The sequence below is a fragment of the Sphaeramia orbicularis genome, chromosome 17 (assembly GCF_902148855.1).
Source record: "Sphaeramia orbicularis chromosome 17, fSphaOr1.1, whole genome shotgun sequence".
NCBI classification, from domain to species: Eukaryota; Metazoa; Chordata; class Actinopteri; order Kurtiformes; family Apogonidae; genus Sphaeramia; species Sphaeramia orbicularis.
The window spans coordinates 55,788,308-55,809,346 of NC_043973.1; the positions used below are offsets into that span (position 1 = coordinate 55,788,308).

The 21,039-nt window shown below is 42.9% G+C and overlaps 3 protein-coding genes across 3 annotated transcripts in view; all 3 read right to left on the reverse strand.

Moving 5' to 3' along the window:
- Positions 1-7,329, reverse strand: part of LOC115437496 (ras GTPase-activating protein nGAP-like) — an 88,630-nt gene extending 81,301 nt beyond the window's left edge. The window contains 1 exon segment of the mRNA XM_030160695.1: positions 6,781-7,329. Within this exon segment, the coding sequence (XP_030016555.1) occupies positions 6,781-6,907 (127 nt within the window). The 5' untranslated portion in view covers positions 6,908-7,329.
- Positions 7,330-12,922: 5,593 nt separating this feature from the next.
- LOC115437525 (laminin subunit gamma-1-like) lies at positions 12,923-16,471 on the reverse strand. Its single transcript, XM_030160752.1, has 4 exons — positions 16,304-16,471; positions 15,241-15,399; positions 15,056-15,155; positions 12,923-14,026 (listed from the first exon to the last, which is right to left on the reverse strand). The coding sequence occupies exons 1-4, from the start codon at positions 16,454-16,456 to the stop codon at positions 13,770-13,772; spliced, it is 669 nt and encodes a 222-aa protein (XP_030016612.1). The 5' UTR covers positions 16,457-16,471; the 3' UTR covers positions 12,923-13,769.
- A 652-nt stretch (positions 16,472-17,123) lies between these two features.
- The window catches only part of LOC115437524 (laminin subunit gamma-1-like), a 24,134-nt gene continuing 20,218 nt past the window's right edge, over positions 17,124-21,039 (reverse strand). The window contains exons 3-9 of the mRNA XM_030160751.1: positions 20,819-20,997; positions 20,577-20,733; positions 18,413-18,618; positions 18,229-18,308; positions 17,567-17,704; positions 17,344-17,487; positions 17,124-17,265 (exon numbers count right to left, since the gene is read on the reverse strand). Coding sequence (XP_030016611.1) covers positions 17,397-17,487; positions 17,567-17,704; positions 18,229-18,308; positions 18,413-18,618; positions 20,577-20,733; positions 20,819-20,902 — 756 coding nt within the window. The 5' untranslated portion in view covers positions 20,903-20,997 and the 3' untranslated portion in view covers positions 17,124-17,265; positions 17,344-17,396. The remainder of the gene's footprint in view (positions 17,266-17,343; positions 17,488-17,566; positions 17,705-18,228; positions 18,309-18,412; positions 18,619-20,576; positions 20,734-20,818; positions 20,998-21,039) is intronic.

A 21,039-nucleotide genomic window follows, 5' to 3' on the forward strand; every position in this document is an offset into this window, starting at 1 on the left:
CGCTGCTGGATCGTGTGTTTGTTTTGAAAAACTGGGTCCAAACCGTTTCAGTGTTTTTCTGTTGGACAAACCCGTTTACGTCCTTCACTCTAACGTCCACCTAACAGCTTTAATGTTAGGGACAGTCACAGGTGGGTTTAGTCACATGTTCAGGGGTCAGGGGTCGTATGGTGGTTTTCTGTTACCACTACATAATGTGTTCTATGTGGATCAGAACCATTGGAATGTATTCCATGTCAGGTTCTGTTCTATGTTCCAGTCCTGCTTCTGTTCTATGTTCCAGTCCTGTGGTCTGGATGCACATCAATCAACTATAGAAGTGGGTGGGACTTTCACTGGAGGAGAATTGAACTCATCCAATCACAGTCCAGATATGACTTCTATCAGTGATAAATAAGAACTAGCTGATATCTGGAACCATTGACATGTTCTAAACCACCAACAGATGAACCAGTAGAAGGAAAGGAACAGGTAGAATATTTAAAATATTTGTAAAAAATTCAACGATCATAATTTCTCCAAACTGTGAACAAACTTCATAGACACTGACCCAAAGAAGAAACAGATGAAATGTGAAATTAATCTGATGAGTAAATTAGTCAGAGAAGATGTATGAAGAAACGGTTAACAACGACAACGAAGATGTCGCCACAACACCTTAGGCTTGGTTAGGAAGGCTCACCAGCCCTTATACTTCCTTAGAAGACTGCGGTGGGTTGGGCTCGGAGGATCAGTCCTGTCCTCCTTCTACAGGTGTGTGGTATGCACCTCCTGCATCACAGTGTGGCATGGCAGCTGCTCTGTGGCAGAGAGGAAGGCTCTGCACAGGGTGGTGAAGGCTGCACAGAAGGTCATCGGGTGCAGCCTTCCCACCACCACGGACATTTACATCTCCAGGTGCAGAAAGAGGGCCAACTGCATCATGAAAGATCCCACCCACCCTGCAAACGCACTTTTTGTCCCTCTTCCCTCAGGAAGAAGGCTGCGGAGTATCCAGAGCAGGACCACCGGACTTAAAAACAGCTTCTTTCCAACAGCGGTAAGGCTGTTGAACTCAGGCACTGCTCCATAGCCTCTCACCCAAGGGACGGTTACACAAATACCTAACTGCACCTTATTGCACTGCCTCTTTGCACTTCACTCTGCTGTTTGCACTGTACTTCAGTGTCTACTGTGTATAGGCTAGGTTAGGTTGTAAATATGTGCGATTATTTTTGTAGGTATTTTAAAGTTTAATTTTAGACGTATATTTTACTGATTTTACATTAGCCTTAGTTTTAGTCATTTTTAATGTACTCATTTATTTATTAGTTATTTATTTATTCATACGGCAAATACGGGTCCTCAGAGACCAGTTTTGTTCTCTTCTTTGTGATGGAATGACAAATAAAACTCCTTTGAATCCTTTGAGTCTTCCCGATACGCCATGGCCTATCGACCTAAATATGGACGACAGGATCAGTCAGTGTTTTCACCTCATAGTTTTCTCTGTTATCGCACCTCCTTTTATTAAATATGTCCATCTGACGTAAAGTGTCCTCCAACCAACGAAGATGATGACAAAGACAACAACGAAGACAATAAAGACAAGGATGAGGCAATGACAAAGACGTCAAAGACGACAAGATGAAGACAATGACGACGACAAAAATATCAAACGATAAAGAAGACGATGACGACAGACCCAACGCCTTCACGTCAGCTCATGGCCATCAACAGGTGAGACTAAAAACCCTCTTATTGTGTCTTTTACATGAAGTTTGTCTTTTCTTTTTCCATCTAATTTCACACAGAACCATCTTTTTCCAACATCAGCCATTAAACTGGAGGTAAAGGTCATGACTGATGTTCACAGTGGATTTATGGGTTCATGTTTCTAAACACATGGAATCTTTCTATTTTTTGGTTTTTTTTCTCCACAGTAAAGTCTTCTGTGGTCCCAGTATAAGACCCAAAACCACCTCCAGTCTCATCCACTCCCCCAGGACTGAGGCGTCAATTAGCTCCAGCACAACTAACTCCCAGAATCCCCAGTAATATGGTGGGAGACGGGCTCAGCAGGTGTCACTTTAAACACCTGAACGCAACAGATGGAGATGTGACGCCTTGTTCTGACCTTTGACCTGCAGAGGGAATGACAACTGAACACACCACGTCTAATTTAGAACCAATGTTTGAGCTTCGACAAACTCTGACACCGTCGGGGTTTCAAGGTGAATCTGGTCCACCGTGGTCCTGAATCTGGTCCACCGTGGTCCTGAATCCTTTCTTTGGTGGTCCTGAATCCGGTCCGCCATGGACCTGAATCTGGTCCACCACGGTCCTGAATCCGGTCCACCACGGTCCTGAATCTGGTCGCCATGGACCTGAATCCGGTCCGCTGTGGTCCTGAATCCAGTCCGCCGTGGTCCTGAATCCGGTCCAGTGTGGTTCTGAATGAGGTCCACCATGGTCCTGAATCTGGTCCGCCGTGGTCCTGAATCCGGTCCGCCATCATGGTCCTGAATCCAATGCGACTGACCTAAAGTGACCCATTCTCTAATCGATGAGCTCATTTCCTGTCTACTGCTGAGGTCAGTGAACACAGCACACCGTGTCCAGCCGAAGTATGTGGAGAGGTGTGAGATCACCGAAACCAGTTGGTCACTGACGTCAGGCTGGGGGTGGGGGGGGTATGGCATTCTGATACTGTGGTGTATTCGGGGCACATAGAAATAAACACAACTGAACAGACCGTGTTCTTTATGAGTAGAATAAATCAGGATTTTTACACCGGAGTCAAATGAAAAGGACAAACAAAACCAGGCTTTATGATCCACCACATCACATCAGCCATTTTAAGGTTCCTTTAAGGTTCTTTTAAGGTTCTTTTGACCGTTTCTTTCTTCAGGACATTGCCTGGACCTTATCCATCAGTAGTTTTTTCTCTAACCCCATAAACAAATTAAAGTAAAACCAATGTGAACAATGTAAACCAAAACTAAACGGATGTCAGACATTTATTCATTGTCTGATTTAGGTTTTGTACAAATCTAAAGTGACAAGTGAAAAAACTCATCACCTGCTTCTATTATCGACTAAATTTATTAAAACATAAAGAACTACAACTACAGTCCAGAGTAGGGCTGTGTATTAGGAAGAATCTGGTGATACAATACAAATCACAATACGATATATCACAATATATCACGATACTGTTAACAAGACAATATTTTTGTTTTGTTTCTTTTTTTAAAAGATTATTTCCTGGAAAAACTAATAGTGCAGGATTTGGATAAATAAAGTTTTAAAATGCTGCTTTACCAGTACAAAAAACAAACAAAACCACACACACAAAATAAATAAATGTTTTACAGACATTACAGTTTCAGATCTTGCTTAAATGTTTGTATTCTATTGTGAAGAGAATCCATAGTGTTCAGTCCCTGAATCATCCAACATCAGAACATTATTTTTGTGCATTCTCAATAAAAACAAACAAACATTTGCTTCTTTCAGACAGTAAAAAGTGCTTTTAGGATGACTGAAATAACCGTTATCAATTTTAAAAAAACTACATGCATGACCTGCAGTATCACAATACTACTGTTGTAGTTTACAACAACAGAGCAAAATCCTCATGTGAATATAGAAATAAAAGAGTAAAATATCCATGTGAATATAGAAATAAGAGTAAAATACCCATGTGAATATAGAAATAAAAGAGTAAAATACCCTGTGAATATAGAAAAAAAGAGTAAAATACCTGTGTGAATATAGAAAAAAAGTAAAATACCCGTGTGAATATAGAAATAAGATGTACCCATGTGAATACAGAAAAAAAGAGTAAAATACCCACGAGAATATAGAATAAAGAGTAAAATACCCACGTGAATATAGAAATAAAGAGTAAAATACCATGAGAGTATAGAAATAAAGAGTAAAATACCCATGAGATAGAAATAAAGAGTAAAATACCCATGTGAATATAGAAATAAAGAGTAAAATACCCACGTGAATATAGATAAAAGAGTAAAATACCCACGTGAATATAGAAATAAAAGAGTAATACCCATGTGATATATAAAAGAGTAAAATACCCATTTGAATATAGAAATAAAAGTAATATCCCATGAATATAGAAATAAAAGAGTTATACCCATGTGAATACAGAAATAAAAGAGTAATATACCCATGTGAATACAGAAATAAAGAGCTGGAAAACCAAAAAAAAAAATGAACCTCCGTCATGTCTGCATTTGAATAAATACCTAAAAATATCAATACACTACTTTTTAATATCAATATAGTATTGTGATGTGAAATATCGCAATATCGATATTTCCTTCCACCCCTGGTCCAGAGTTTAATATGAGATATGACAAAGAAACACACAGACATTAGTAAATTAAATATGATCCACAGTGGAGCAGAGGGTGCAGATGTGGAGGCGGTTCAACCCTTTTCCTGTTTCCATCCTGTAGAAGCGTCTGGAAAAGCCCCCTTTCCTCCTGATGTCCCTCCCACCAAACCCACTGGTTCTGCTGAAGGCTTCCACAGGGTTCCACATGTTCTCACACAGGTGTAGGAGAGGAACGCAGCATCAACACTGACGTACTAAAACTTCAAACTAAACATTCTCATATTTGAGTTGAACTTTTCTCTGGTTTTTCACTGGAAGATGAAATGATCAACATTGAACAGCAGCTGAAATGGGAGTTTACACGTCATGAGTCCAGAATAAAAACACTGATTTTTTGAAATAAATGATGTTTGATATTCTGATTTTGTGAGATGCTGCTGTATACGATAAAAACCCACGTCTGGAAGAAATAACAGAAAGTAAAAGCTGTTTAATTAGGACTGATTGATCCGGTGTAGACTGAATTGTTCCATCATTAACAGCTGATTTCAACCTTCAAAACGACTGAAGAAACAGAAAAACTCTGGACTCCAACATATCAATACTGAGGTTATTGATCATTCAGTTAGTGGTTGACGAGGACGACAAAATGTATCCATTAAATCACAGATTCTATTTACTATCATTGATTATCATTAATAATATGATTATTGATTATCATTAATAACATGATGGTCATCTAACATTTGAAGAACTGATGAAATCCATCATAAACAAATAAAAACTAACTCTGTAGGGGAAGTTCTGGTGTGTACCCATAATGCCCTGCCACACCTCCATGACATCACTATGACATCACCAGGGGATTTCCTGAAATCTACATTAAAACCATGATGCGTTAGAAGATGTAACATTACATGAGGAAACAGAGCTCGACCAATGAGGAAACAGAGTGAACAGTTTCACTCGGTGTCTGTGATTTAAGGAACAATGGTGGAACCAGATGGTGTTTGTTCAACGTGTGCTCGTCCACATACATGAACAAATGAACACGGAACCATGAGTCTAATGTAGAGAAACACGAACCCATAACTACGACAATAAACAAATGGCTAAAGTTGAAAACGTCCTTAAACTGGTAAAAGACGGAACAGAAAAGTCAAAAGAAGCAATAAGACAAAAAGTTCAATGAAAACATTGGAGAAAAGACAGACTGAAAAACTCCAGCAACCGTCAACTCAGCAACCATCAACTCCAGCAACCGTCAACTCAGCAGCCACCAACTCCAGCAACCACCAACTTCAGCACCTGTCAACCCAGCAACAGTCAACTCCAGCAACTGTCAACTCAGCAACCGTCAACTCCAGCGACTGTCAACTCCAGCAACCATCAATTCCAGCAACCGTTAACCCCAGCAACTGTCAACTCCAGCAACCGTCAGCTCCAGCAACCGTCAGCTCCATTAGACTCATGACTCTGCCGTGTGAGTCCATTTTTAATGAACATACCTGATGAAACACCAACATATATGTTTCATTTCCTTATGTTTTGTTTCCTTACTGATCATATTGATCATTATCTGACTGTGGTTTCTGACGGATCATTTTATTTTATTGTATTTCTGTTTTTATTTTTTTTTATTGTATTTCAAATTTCATCTTATTTCTTGCACTTCAAAAATTCTATGCATAATCAAATATTTTAATGTGCGCTGCTTTTATTTTTATTTTATTGTATTTCTAATCAAATCTTAATGTATTTTAATATTGTATTTTTTTCAATCAATGTGAAGCACTTTGGGCTACAATTTCTGTATGAAAGGTGCTACACAAATAAAGTTTATTATTATTATTATTATTATTATTATTATCATCATTCATATGACATGAGTCACATTTTTATCAGAAATGGAACCTTTCAGTGGAACCTCTAGATGAAGCTGTTGGAGTCTGGAGAACACGACTCATGGTCTGGAGCAGAACCCGCACCCCCCACAGGTCTAACCCACTGTGGACCGAAGGGGTCCGGGTCTAACCCCCCAGTGGACGGAAGGGGTCTGGGTCTATCGGGGTCTGGGTCTACGTTTGGAGAGCCATGTGAGGAACTTCCACTTGAGGGGTCTCCTAACCCAGATACCCCCCCACCCCCACCTTAACCCAGCTGCGGGTCTGCTGACCTCTAACCTCCGTGAGACCTGAAGGACCCGTAGCCAGTCTGACTAAACTGTGCCACCGGGACCTGATCCCAGACACCGAGCTCCCCGGGTGGCTCCGGTTTCCAGGGGCCGCCCAGGCCGCCAGGTGGCCGCCGTGACCTCGGTCTTGCCCCACGGCTGTTACCTGGCTCCGCTTTCCGGTCCCGGACTACCTTGGCCCCCGGGGGCCGAGTCGCCCCCCCCCCCCCCCCCCCCCCCACCCTCCCCGTGTGTCGGTTCTTACCGTAAACTCGAAGCCAGCCCTGCTGTTGGGACACGGTGTCCGCCAGAATCCGGTCCAGCAGCGGGTCCAGGAGGCTCAGTCCGCCGTGCACGGACTCCACGTCGCCGGAGACCGAGTCCGTGTCCATGACTGACGAAAACTTGGAGTGAGTCCCGGAGTCGGTCCACAAGTGTCCGGGCCGCTCTGAACTGGGACTCTGGGTGTTTATGGTGAGTTCGGGCTCGGGTTCCGGTCCGTCATGGACTCTCGGGTGGGTCCGGTCGTTAGCCGTTAGCCGGGTCGGCAGCCCGGCTGGCTCCCCGTCATTGTTCGCCTTTCTCCGGTTAGCTTAGCGGCTTAAACTTCCAGAGCCCCGGCGTCCGGGACAGGCGGGTCTCGTGGCGTCCTTCCCGGGGCTCGGTCCGCCGACACTCCGCTGCCTGGTGCTGTTTAAGCCGCCGGAGGTGCCGGGTCCTACCGTGCTCCGGTCCGTCGTAGGGCGTCTGTTTTCCGGATGACCCGCGCCACCGTCGCCGCGAGACTCACCGGCCACTCTCCCCACGCCGGGCACGAGCCCGAGAACGAGTCCGACCCAGGCGGCGCGCGCTGCCCTACGAGAGCGCGCCCAGAACTTTGACTCAAAGTTAGTCAAAATAGTTGAACTGGGTTAAAGCGGGTCAAACCGGGTTAAAGCGGGTCAAATGGGTTGGACCGGATTTAATCCCAGTCTCACATCCACAAAAGTCCGTTGAACGCCCGGTTTTGACTTACTTTTACTGATTATTTTTCTAATTTTTGGTCATGATAGTTATCATTTTGTTCATTTTTGTTGTTTTGTATTAATTGTATTGATTCTTTTGCCTGAATCGCTGTTTTGTGCATTCATTTGTCTGATGTCCAGTGTCTTCGCTGCTGGTTTTTTAACCCTTTAAAGCAGGGATGTCAAACTCATTTTAGTTTAGGTTCCACATTCATCCCAATTCGATCTCAAGCGGACCAAACCATTAAAATAACAGCATAAAAACTATAAATAATGACAACCTTAAGTTTTTCTCTTCATTTTAGTGCAATAAAAACATTAAATTATGAAAATATTTAGATTTACAAACTATCTTTTCACAAAAAGATGTGAATAACCAGAAAAAATTTAATTTCTTACGAAAAATAAGCTACATTTTAACAATATTATGCCTCAACTTATCTCTTGTACCTGTGCATTACACACAATGTTACACAAACACAATATTGTTGAAATTTTGAAGTTTGGAAAGTGTAAGTCAAATAAGAATGTCTACAATATAATGTGTCATCTTATTAACACAACTTACAAATTAGATCTACAAATCCACAAAACATTTAACATTTAGTAACAGACAGAATATTGTTAAAATTGGACGGAATTTTCAGGTTGTTCATGTTTTATTGTAAGGGTTATTAGACTATTATTTGACTCATCGCGCTGGGCTAAAATGAGCTCAACATCTTTGACTGTTAATATCTTCAGTGTAATTTTTGCACTCCATAAAATCATGCCATGGGCCGGATTGGAACCCATGGAGGCCGGGTTTGGCCCACGGGCCGCATGTTTGACACCTGTGCTTTAAAGTCACTGTTAAAGTCTATCTTAAATAGATCTTTCTTCACTGACTCCTTGCCTCTGTTTGTGTTTGTGGGTAAAATAGTCTTAAATATCAGTTTGTAAAGGTCTTTCAGTTTGAATTTGTAACGTGTTCATTTCCATAAACATGTAAGTTAGTTTCATTTCTCGTGTGTTCATGTATTTGGGGTGTTTTTTTTTTTTTTTTTTTCATTTGTTGTCGGTTGAATGTAGATGGACAGAACTCAGACCATTTGTCCAAAACCAGGTCTGAAATATGGGTCAGATTGATCTGAAAGGTATTCAGTATTAGTGTCTTCTGTTCCCATTTTCAAGCTCTGTAAAAACTTCTGTGAATTAAACATGTTATGATGCATTTTAATGATAAAATGAAATATTCTGCATTATTCTGTCATCATCTTTGTCAATACTTGAATATTCGTGTTTTTTTCTTGAGGAATGCGGTACTTTGACTTTGAGAAACGCCTCCGCCTGCTGGTCACTGTCTGTAATGACAACATCAACCTTAAAGCGACCAAAAAAACTATGACGTGCAATTACGAAACCACGTGTCCACGCGCAGGTTCCCTCACTGTGACGTCACTGTGTTCCAGATGTTCATCTCAAGTCAGATTTAGTGTTGTATTACAAACAAAATTAGAATTATACAGCTCAAGATTTTACATAACATATCCCTCCAACGCTATTTTGTCTCGTTTTTCTGACGTGAAAGAAATGTGTAACTTTTGTCATTCTTGTCCTGAAGCTACTCTACACTTATTCTTTCTTTGTGTGCACTCTTCTAACTTCTGGTCCAAAATTGAAAAATATATCATATCTAAAAGTAACGACAAGATAACTATAACATCTCAAAATGTAATTACATATTTTGAACATGACATTTGTAATTTAGAATTTGTGGTAAATATGATCATTTTATTTGGAAAATTTCATATACACAAAATAAATATACCAAAACACACCCAAATATTAAAATCTTTCTGATGGAATTTGAAAAATATATCAAATCATTAGAATTTATTTTTAACAAAAAAAAAAAAAAAAAAAAAAAAAACACCCTAGTAATTTATAAAGAATTCTTTAAAATAGATTGAACTCTCTGATGTATGTGTCTTTGTTAGATATGTTTTTTTTGTTTGTTTTTTTAATATACTATTATTTATCTATTCAGCTTTGTGTCTTTAAATCTATGCTTTTTTTTATTTGTTCAAATGCTTTTTCTTTTTGACATCTTGATGTTTGTTCAAAATGTACATCTTGTATACCTAAATATTTCAATAAAAAAAAAAAAAAAAAAAAGAAGACAGATTTAGAGCCACATGTAGAGCAAATTTACAGAATATTTAGAAAATAACCATGAAAATGCCATGAATCTGTTTATTTCCAGGTTAATTCAGAGTAAAATGAACCAGATTGAAGGTTGATTTTTTGTTCATTTTATTGATTATTTGGTTCATTTTCTTGGCTTTGTTAATGTTACTGATTTGGTTCATTTGAATATTTTGATTTTTTTCATTTCATTTTGTAGATTTCTGATCATTTCGTTTTTGTTGACCTAATGTTCATTACCTCCGCCAGGAGGTATTGTGATCACTTTGCTTTGTTTGTTTGTTTGTTAGCAACTTTACGGGAAAACTATTTCAACCCTCTTTACCACATCTTCCCCACAGATAGGCCTAGGCCCTGGGACCAACCCATTACATTTTGGGCCAAGTAGGCCAAAGTTCAAGGTCACAGTAAGGTCACAAAATCTCACATTTTCCTATCTCTCATCATTTAGCAATTTTCAAGAATTCATAAAAAAATTCAAAACTACTCTGATTAGCCTCCAATTTGATCCACCCGTAGCTTAGAACAATATCTTGTATCTGGCACAAAATTGTCCACATCCACTGTGGAATGTGGACTCTGTGGACATTTCAGTTTAACATTGAAAATCCCATTTACCACACATTTTTCATTATTAACTCGACAAAAATTGATTGGAATTTAATATAATTTGACATACACGACTGGGACCAAGCTTCAACTTTGTATGAAATATCATTCCGCTCCATTTCTCTTCCATTACGCTCTGTTGGCTTATTTTTTATGCACCATTTTCAAAAAATCCTAAAAAATGCAATTTGTGAAATGTTATGAAATTTGTTTTGCACATCCATAGACATATGTTCTATGACAAAAGTTCCGGTTTTTGCCGAAACAACCTTGAAACTGTTTAATTTGAAAAGAAATAGTCGATGCACACATGCACACCATTCGGGGTGCTTGGTGGAGGTTTGCGTTCTCTGAACACTTGTTTTGATTGTTGTTCATTTATTGAACGTGTTGGTTTTGGTTCATTTGAACTCTTTTGCCACCTTTGAACCTGTGAAAGGTAGTTTTTGTAACAGGATGTAAAACCCTTCAATCTTCACAGACTCATGTTTTTCTGTTTGTGGGTAAAATACTCTTAATATCTATTTGTAAAACTCTTTCATTGTGAACCACCGTCCATGGCTGCGTCATTTCTTCTCTTTCTTCTTCAGTTTTACCGTGAACGTTAAATAAACACAGTGAGACAAAGCCTTTCCTGTAGTAATTTTTTATTATTCAAATGTTACGTTTGGATTTACAGGCACATGGAGACGCAGGGTTCTTCAGCTCCTCACAGCCCTAGAACCACAACGGAACATCCGATGGGAGGACGAGCCCGAGCAGCACACCGCCGTCGCCACCACCGCTGCCCACTTCCACAGATTAACTCCATGTTATAATTTAAAACACTGTTTCTACATCGGGGGTGGATGAGCTGCCCCCAGTGGACCAACCAAAGCCCCGCCCATAAGGACACCGGGTTTCAACATGCCTTGCTTCAGTACCAACGTGAGGAGGCGGAGTGAGGGGGACGGGGCCAATGACGGTGACGACATGTCAGATAAAATGTGGGAGAAAAACTCGTATTAAGGCACAAAACACTAATTACAAAGGGTTAAACTATGGAGGCGACATGTGGTCGAGCTCGTCGTCTCCACGTGGTTCAGTGACTCTTAAGGCGGGGAGTGGGCGGGGCCTCACAATGGCCACGCCCGCCTCTGTACGTCACATCCCGATCGGTAAAAAGGGCCGAAAATAACAAAACAAAAATATTTAGTTACTCGTGAAAACCCACAGAATCAATAAAACACAAATAATGAAAGGTTGTCATGGCTATGAGGAGCACAGCACGGAGCCGTGTATACAAGCGAAGCATACAAGGAGGAGTAACATACCACAGACAGTTACCATGGTTACCGTACACTAACCTGGAGGTGTCAGTTGATTGGTTGGGATCAAACTGGATGTGGCTGTTTGCACGTCGGAGCTTCACGTTTCTTAAAACCAGCCAGTCCTGAATCATTGACGCATATATTTACACAAATAACAAATCCTCACTATATCATAATAAAAAACATTCACACAAAAATATAACATTTGAAATAATTAGCACCAGTGTATCAGATAAAATTCTCGCTACGCAAAATGTACAAAGTTGCATAGTGTTGGATTGAGCCGGAAGAGAAAATGTTAGTGTCGATAAAAACACCGGAGACGAGCAGCGACGAAAACCTGCGGTGGAGTTTGGATCCGCACGGTCAGAAGGACAGGAAACAGATTCAACATCCTGTGGACGCAACGTACAGGACACAACAGAGCGGGTTCATGTGTGACCCCAAACATGCGGCCTGCAGGCCAAAACCAGCCACCAAGGGGTCCAGTCCGGTCTAGTCCAGTCCAGTCTAATCTGGTCCACGGGGTTCAAGTGGTTTAACCCTTACAGTCCCAAACGTCCACCTTTAACCGAAACCATCTGCTGGTCTAAACTGTTTAATTCCTGTTGATCCACCAATCCTATCAATCCATGTCAGTAATTGGTGTAAAATAAAGTTCATCTTTTCATGGTCATCAGATATGACCATATTTGGACGTTCAGAGGCTCTGTAGTTACCGTGGAAACACCATCATCTTCTCCAACATTGATTCCCCAGTCAAACCCATGCAGTTGGATCAATGCCAGTGGATGGACGCACTGGGTTTATGTTCAGTTAATGACAGATTGGACAGAAAAAGACACTTTTCTGCAGTTTTCTCTGTTTCTGATAAAATAAACATCTACATGATCAGTGAATTAAATATTGATTAATACATGATTTTCACAGGAATAATGCAAAATACGGAGGATTATTTTAAAATAAATGGTGATCAACGACTTAAGAAATGTTAAATATAGAGAAAACAATCCTTTTGAAACTGCACCAGAGTAGCCCTGGGTCTTTATGGGTTAAGTCCAGGTTCCACATTCAGACCAAAAAGATCTAAAGTAGAACAGAATCACCTAGAAATGAAAAACAACCAATTCTTCTTTGTTTTAGTGCAAAAAACGTCATTAAATGATGAAAATTTACATTTACAAACTATCCTTTAACACTAAAATGTGAATAACCTGAACAAATATGAACCTGAAATATCTGAAGTAAATTCAGTGTAATTTGACCAACATTCTGCCTGTTTTTACAGCTGATCTGTAATAAACATGTAGAAATGAGAAGATTAACCTGAAAAAATTACACTTTTTTTCAGGTTAATCATATCTTTTTTATTTGGATAGTCTGTAAATGTAAATATTTACGTCATTTATTTTTTTTACACTAGAGCACAGACGTGTTTGTTGTCGCTTATTTTTTTATTCTATTCTTTGACTTTGGATCGTTTACATCTTCAGTGGAATATTTGCGTTTGGTGGTTCCGGACTGGACTCTACAGCGGCCGGTTTTGGCCCATGGGCCGTATGATTGACACCCCTGGTCTAAATGAAGGCCAATCATTTTCCTGAACTTCTGACCCAGTGGCTGTGGCTTATTCACGCCGTCCTCCTGCTGGAGGTGAAAATACTGCTGTTGAACAGAAATACTGGAGCGTTTGTGTCGGAGGAAATAGTCGGGGGTTCCTTCACTGTGGTTCGTGGAGGTGGAGCTGTCGCCTCCCCAGGCATGATGGGTAATGGCGGGTCAGACAGAAACCAAAGCAGAGTGGAGGATCCTCAGGAGGGGAGGAGCTTCCTGTGGTTCCGGTGCAGTCACGTCGGGTTCGTGGTTCTGGTTTGCGGAGGCATTTTGGCCTCGCCACACGGCTTCTCTTCGCCGTTTAGTTCATTAGACCGTAACCACGGTTACTGCGGCGACCAAACTGAAACAGCTGCTTCTCTCCCATAAAAAATGTGATCGTGTCTTGAAAACAAATATTGGCTTCTGTCTTGTAAAAGGAAACAAAACACAGACGAGAATCTGAAGATTAAAAAACTGTTTTGGTAAAAGTGGGCGTGTCTGCCCGAGTGTTAGACGTGAAGAGGAGTGTGAGAGGACAGGGGGCGGGGCTAAGGCTTCTCCAGAGACGGCGTGTTGAAGCAGCCGTCGGGTAATGTGTTCTTTATGTCCTCCAGGTTCTTAATGTCGGCGCGGATCTCCAGAATCTGCAGGTCGTAGCTGCTGATCATGTCCTCCTGAGTCCGAGCCACATCGTTGAGCTCTGCCAGCTTCCTGTCCAGGTCGCTGTCCGCCATCTTCCCCTTGGCCCGCTTCAGCGACTCATCGATCTGGTTCAGTTTACTCAGGTCCACCTTATCGATGTTCCCTGGATGAAAGGAGGCAGAGAGAGGTCAGTGAACGCACCGAAACAGACAGAGGTCAGTGAACGCAGCGAAACAGACAGAGGTCAGTGAATGCACTGAAGCAGACAGAGGTCAGTGAATGCACCGAAACAGACAGAGGTCAGTGAATGCACTGAAGCAGACAGAGGTCAGTGAATGCACCGAAACAGACAGAGGTCAGTGAATGCACTGAAGCAGACAGAGGTCAGTGAACGCAGCGAAACAGACAGAGGTCAGTGAATGCTCCGAGGCAAAGAGAGGTCGGTGAAGGCATCGTGGAAGAGAGAGGTCAGTGAATACTCCAAAACAGAAAGAAGTCAGTGAATGCACTGAGACAGAGAGAGGTCAGTGAACGAACTGAAATAGAGAGGTCAGTGAAGGCACCATGGCAGACAGAGGTCGGTGAATGCACCGAGGCACAGAGAGAGGTCAGTGAATGCACCAAGGCAGAGACAGGTCAGTGAAAGCACCGAGGCACAGAGAGAGGTCAGTGAACGCACCGAAACAGAGGTCAGTGAAGGCATCGAGGCAGAGAGAGGTCAGTGAACGCACCAAAACAGAGAGAGGTCAGTGAACGCACCAAAACAGAGAGAGGTCAGTGAACGCGCCGAGGCAGAGAGGTCAGCGAAGGCACCGAAACAGAGGGAGGTCAGTGAAGGCACCGAGACAGAGAGAGGTCAGTGAACGCACCCACTCCCCCCACCACCCTCCACAGCCAGTGCAGACCTCTACCCTAATGTGTTCTAGTCCAGTAGAAAGAACCCAGTCTCAGCTAAAGGTGACGGTTGGACTTTGACAGTAGGGGTTACAGTCGTTTAAATGACGGTGGATGAATAAATGTGTCCTGGTGACAAAACAATGTCCACATTCTCCGTCCAGTCATAACCACATGGATCTGCTCATGTTCATGAAACTCTACAGACACGTCACAGCTGAGGATGAAGAGGACACTGGGTCATGCGTCCTGTGACCTCTGACCTCCTTTGGGTCCTGAGGTGGTGGACTGGACTCACCCAGCTGGTCCAGCAGGGCGGTGATGGTGCTCAGGACTGTCTTGACAGCACTCTTGGCTTTGCGGGCGTTGTCCTCGGCCTCCTTGGCGCTGTCTGAAGCCTGAGGGACACATACAGGTTAGAGCCGGAGCAGACGGAGTCATGAAGCAGCTTTACATCCAGCACCGCTCAAACGAGAGTCGTACCATGGCGGCCGTTGTCATGTCGCTGTCGGCCTCTGCCTTCTTCTTGGCCAGCTCCTCCTCAGCGCCGCGCAGCTGGTCCATCATGTCGCTCACCTCGGCGTCCAGCTTCTTGGTGTCTTCGAAGGCTTTCTCTGCGTCCTCCTTGGTCTTTGCTGAGCCCTGAGGAAACATGTCCATACAAGCAAAAATAAAACAATCAAATATTAGGAAAGGAAGTTGGTGAGAGTCCAGCAGAAGCACACGAACAGAAGAGTAAAGTCACTTCTTTACCATAAAAGTTCAAGTGGACAAATCCAGGACTTAGCTTTGTTCATGTTACGTCTTCAATAGTTTGTTTTATTGTGATTTTTCCTGTTTTGTCATTTTTACGTTTTCCTTTTAAATCGTCCTTATGTTCCTCAAACACTGACCCTGTTTCCATAGAAACCAATAACTGTCATTAATCAATAATAATAATCACGTGATGTGTTTACTGTCACTTCAGAAATAGGATAATCCATAAACCCTGGTTCAGTCATTTCAGTCCATTTTTACCTCTGCCAAGCAGGTTATGTTTTCATCGGGGTTTGTTTGTTTGCTTATTTGTTTGTCTGTCTGTTAGCAAGATAACTCAAAAAGTTATGAAGGATTTTGATGAAATTTTCAGGAAAAGTTGATGCTGGCACAAGGAAGGACACTGATCTGCCTTGGCGGAGGTCTGCGCTCTCCAAGTGCTTTTCTAGTTGGATTTATTTCAGAGTTCGTACGTATGTAGTGACGTGGAATCCAACTTCCTGTTCTTGTCATCTACGTTCTACTGTTTTCTGAGATTTAATAGTTTTTGCACATGCTCAGATGGAACTGAACTATCAGTCAGATGAACCTGTTTATATGTATGAAGACATGGGAGGACTGGGACAGACCCAGGGGTGTTAATCTGATTGAATATAATCAGATTACTACTGTTATCTGATCAAACAGATCAGATTAGACTGTTTACACGATCAATAATAATCTGATATTGATCAGAGGATCAGTGTAAATGGAGCCAGTGTCTCATTATGTTGAACTTGTTCTGTTGTACCTTCTGAACGTTGCTGGCGATCTTCTCTGCGTCCTCAGCTTTCTTTTTAGCCTCTTTCGCGTCGGCGGCGGCGTTGCCCAGTGCCGCCTCGGCCTGCTTGGTTTTCTCGTTGGCGGCCATGATAGTGGCGCTGATGATGGGGATCTTCCTCATGGCGTCCTCGGCGGCCGTCTTTTGTCGTTGACTCTCTTGTCAAAGTCTGAATGAAGATCAAGACAGTCTTTAATTTTCTGTTTTTAGTTTGTGGTTGAATTAGATGAAAATTGGTGGTTTCAGGTTCATCCAGGCTGACACATCTGGATTCGGACATATTTACATCTGCAGATTAATGCAGTTTTACAGGATTATTCTCAGATTTAATGTTTACATACAAGAACAAATGGGACAGACGCAGAAACGTTTTTGGAATAATAACCTGCACCTGATCACACTGAAGAACATTCAAAGGTTTTTCAATTTTTGCAGATATGTTAAAATGGTAGTATGTCCTTCAAAGATGTGAACAGGCTTGGAAAATGTGTAACAGGGCTGTAAAATGTGTAACAGGGTTGTTACATGTGTAACAGGGTTGCTACATGTGTAACAGGGCTGTAAAATGCCGGTACCTCGGAGGTCGTCCAGGATGCTCTCGGCCTCTCTGAATGTCGACTGGCCCTTCTTTGCCGCCTCTTCAGCCAGAGCTTTGGCGGCGTCGGCTCGAGCCAGCAGCTGATCGGCCGTCTGTGGACAGGAAACAGAACCCAGACGTCAGCCCTTCCACCGCTGACGCTAAATGCAGTTGGTTGATGTTAGTTTGCGGTGGGTGAACGTACCTGCTGCTCACTCTTGCCTTTGTCCAGCAGCTTGCGGACCTCCAGCTCTTTGTTCTTCAGGTCGTCTCTCAGGTCGTTGTACTCCTTCTCTGTCTTGTCGATCAGCTTGTCCAGGTCCGATGCCTCCTTCTTGATCTTACTGGCTTCGTCCTGTGAACACAACACAGATCAGTGACCTGGGCCTGAAGGGGAATGCTCCGTCAAGCTCCTGTCCTTCAGGTTTTGTACCTCCAGAGCCTTGGTGTCGAACGGCGGCAGGCTGGTCAGGTTGGCGAAGATCTTCAGAGCGTTTTCTCTGCCTCCTCGGCTTCAGCCTGAACCTTATTGGCCTGTCTCTCCAGGTTCTTGGCTAGTTCCTTGGCCTCGTTGTACCTGAACACAGCAGTCAGAGCCACTGTTTAGATCTACACCACACTCACTGGGACACAGTGGAAGCTGCACAAACACCTACTTCCTGTTGAGCTCGTCAATCTCCTGACTCGTCTTCATTTCGCCGTCCAGGGTTTTCAGCAGTAGGTTGTATGCTTTGGTCGACGTGTCGTTGGCATCTTTCGCGATCTTCTCAATCTGGTCGGCATCCATCTTGTGTCTGCAGAGACACAAATAAACCTGGTTATTCATCGATCAAACCCTTTTTCTTTGGCACCAAAAGAAAAATAGTTTTATCTGATGAAAGAATTAATTATTATGAATCTGGTAAATATTCAATATCAGCTTCCAGTGCAGTTCTGGATAATATATTATGTTTTGATTAATATTTTAGTTTACGAAGTTCCATAAATTGGACAAAGTGTGAAATGATCCAATAAAATGTTCAATCCCTAATTTCACACCAAAAAATGTTGAGATTCCATTGAAGACATAGAAATGTATTGCATCTGAAATGAAGTCGGTGTAATTATGAGACGTAACTAAAACCAGAAAAGCCTTTGAAACGTTCACTAGTTGATTTTTGTGAAAAGCAGTTTCATTTGTGCTCATTTTAACCTGAAAACTGTAAGAAATGTAACAGATGCTTCATGTTTCTGACTGAACCGCCGTCTGGTTCTTGTGTGTGTCCTCATGTACGGTGACCTCTGACCTCCCTGTGTTCATGTGACTGTGCGGTCTTACTTGTCGGCCAGTTTGCGAGCCTCCTCAGCCAGTAGAGTCATGTTGTTGGGGTCTCCAGTCCCACTGGGGGGTTTGATGTCCTGTAGAGACCAGCACACCAGGGTTATTGGGTTATTAAACCACAGACCGATGGAGAACCTCCCACCGGTGCCCACCCGCCCTCAGGTTTGTTGACCTCACGTACCACTTTCCTGATGGCATCCTGGGCCTTGTCCAGTTCCTGGCGCGCTCGGTCGATCAGGTTCTCTGCGTCTCGGACCCGGTTTCGGGCTTGGTCGGCCTTGGTTCCGGTGTCGTCCACTGTGTTGCGGATGTTTTGCAGTCGGTTCCACTGCGTCGTCAGCGTGTTGTTGATGGTGTTGAGACGATCCAGCAGACCGCGGTCTACGTCTGTGGGGTCAAAGGTCACAGGGGTTTGATAAATGAGTTTCATTTAGGTGGACGTCGACTCGCCTCTATGAATGGACACACATTACAGCGACGTTTCATTGGTTTAAAGGTTCTTGGTTCTTTCACTACAAATTACTGTTAAAGTTAAAGGTCAAGAGTATATTTATGATCCAAGGTGTAGTAAACAAACAAACAAACAACAGCAACCATCCTCAGTCATCCAAGGACGAACGGCCACTGGTTGAACAGGAGCGCTGCTGAAGAGTTAAAGTGAAGTAGACGTTTAGACCAGAACAACGGTTTTCATTTGTACAAACTATCTATTATTTGTGTAATCGATTAATCTATCAATTGTTTTCTTAGATGAAATAGATGAAAAGACATTTAAAATGTGAAACAGACGTGTACCACAAAAAGTATAAAAGTAAAAGGATATTGAAAAAAATATCTATAGAAATAACCCCAGTTCCATCAGTCTGTCTATAAATGTGTCCAGATGTAAACCAAACCAGTCCAGTTCCATCAGTGTTCAGTCTGTATTGACCGTTTGCACCAGCGTCACAGTTATCACATGACTAGGGGTGCAGTGCCATGGTGGACAGCAAAAGCAACACAACAAACAGATGAATGAACGACGGATTATGTCTACCAGCACTGAAAATAAAGTTTTGGAGTAGTCCTGCGAAGTGACTCACCTTAATGGACGGCACAAAGAACGCTATTTGGAGAAGCTAGCGATAGCAGGGCTAGCTACTGACCCATACCTTCTCCCTCCTGCTGTGTTTATGGATCTATCAAAATCCTCCAGTTTACCAGAGTTTAAAGCACACGATCTGTTCCATTCTGTTCTAAATGGAGTGTCCCCATACACAGGTGTGATCTAAAAGCATACAGAAGTCTGGATGAGCCCAGTTCTTAGTCTCAGGTTAGATTACCCAGTCACTATACTGCGCTCATGGCAGAGGAATGGATCTCATAATGGTAAAGGAAAAATACAGCTAACGTTAGCTAGCTAGCTGTGTATGTTTTTAACATGTTTCCCCATCATGCCATCAAAACTCAAGTAGACTGGAAGCAAAAGCAGCTCTAATGAACTAACACTGTGTAATAATGAAGTGTCTGCCTTTCTACTATCTACACACAGTCATATGTACAGTTCCACCACTAGAACATAAGGCACAGCATAATGACAGTAGGACATAGAACATAGTATAGCTGGTAGAAAGACAGCCACTACAACAGAGCTAATACTGAAGGCTACTTTTGACAGCCACTGGAACACAGTGGCTCATAGTAGTTAACCCAGTCTACCACCATTCAGTGGTGCTAATGTGCTCTGGACACAGAACCTGTTCTATCTGTAATATCAGGTCCATCAGATCCAGCCTCTGTCTGGAACTCAGCTGAAACCATGGATGGAACTGTTGTGTGCGAACACTGTACGTGTAAAGCAGGGTTACAAAACCAACGTTCAGATCAAATTCAAGATTAGCCGGTTTGCTGTCCAGTGTGCAGTCCAGCACTTCTGCCATCTGTCATGGCGCTCGTTTGCAGTGCGAACAGAGGGTGATGTAACGTGCAAAGGGTCAATATGAACCTGTATAGATGTAAACTGGTCCGGTCCAGTCCAGTCCAGTCCAGTCCAGTTCCATCTGTCAGATCAGTCTGAAACACACGTGGATCCAACTGAACATGGACCTAGCGTCCAACTGGGGGTTGGTCCTGGACTCATGTGCGTCACAATAAATGTCCATGTGAAACACAACAGTGGAACCAATGTTTAACAGTAGAGACATGAAGGAAACCAAGGTTCAACTGAGGACAAATGTAGTTGAATCATTTTTAAATTGATTTGATCGATGAATCATTTCAGCTATACTCGTGTCCCACATGGAGGTAAACTCTCTGGCCTTAGAGGATGAACATCAAAGGGTGTGGCCCTGTCAGAGCGCCGTTACCTTTGCTGGTCTGAGCCTCCTCCAGCAGCTCCATGATGGCTCGCTCCGCCTCCTTCAGCCGGTCCTCGAAGGCCTTGTCGCTCACCGTCTCCTGGCCCGAACCCAGGTTATCAATCAGGGTCTGGAGGTCGTGAAGTTTCTGCCTCTGCTGGTTGACCTGGAAACGACAGAACACCGCCGTGCCATCAGAGCCCGCCCACACGTCCTCTTTAAATCCCGCCCACCGGGACGTCGAGGCCCACCTTGTCTCTGACCAGACTGTAGCAGGAAGGACACTGCTGGCAGCCCGGAGCCGAGCGGTTGTAGAAGTAGTTCTCCTCGCACATGTCGCAGCGAGCGCCCACGAAGCCAGGACGACACTCGCAGCGTCCGTCGTCCTTACACTGACCAGACTGGGCGCCCTCAGGGTCACAGTCGCAGGCTGGAACACAACAGCAGGTGTCAGCCCCCCCAGGGAAATGGA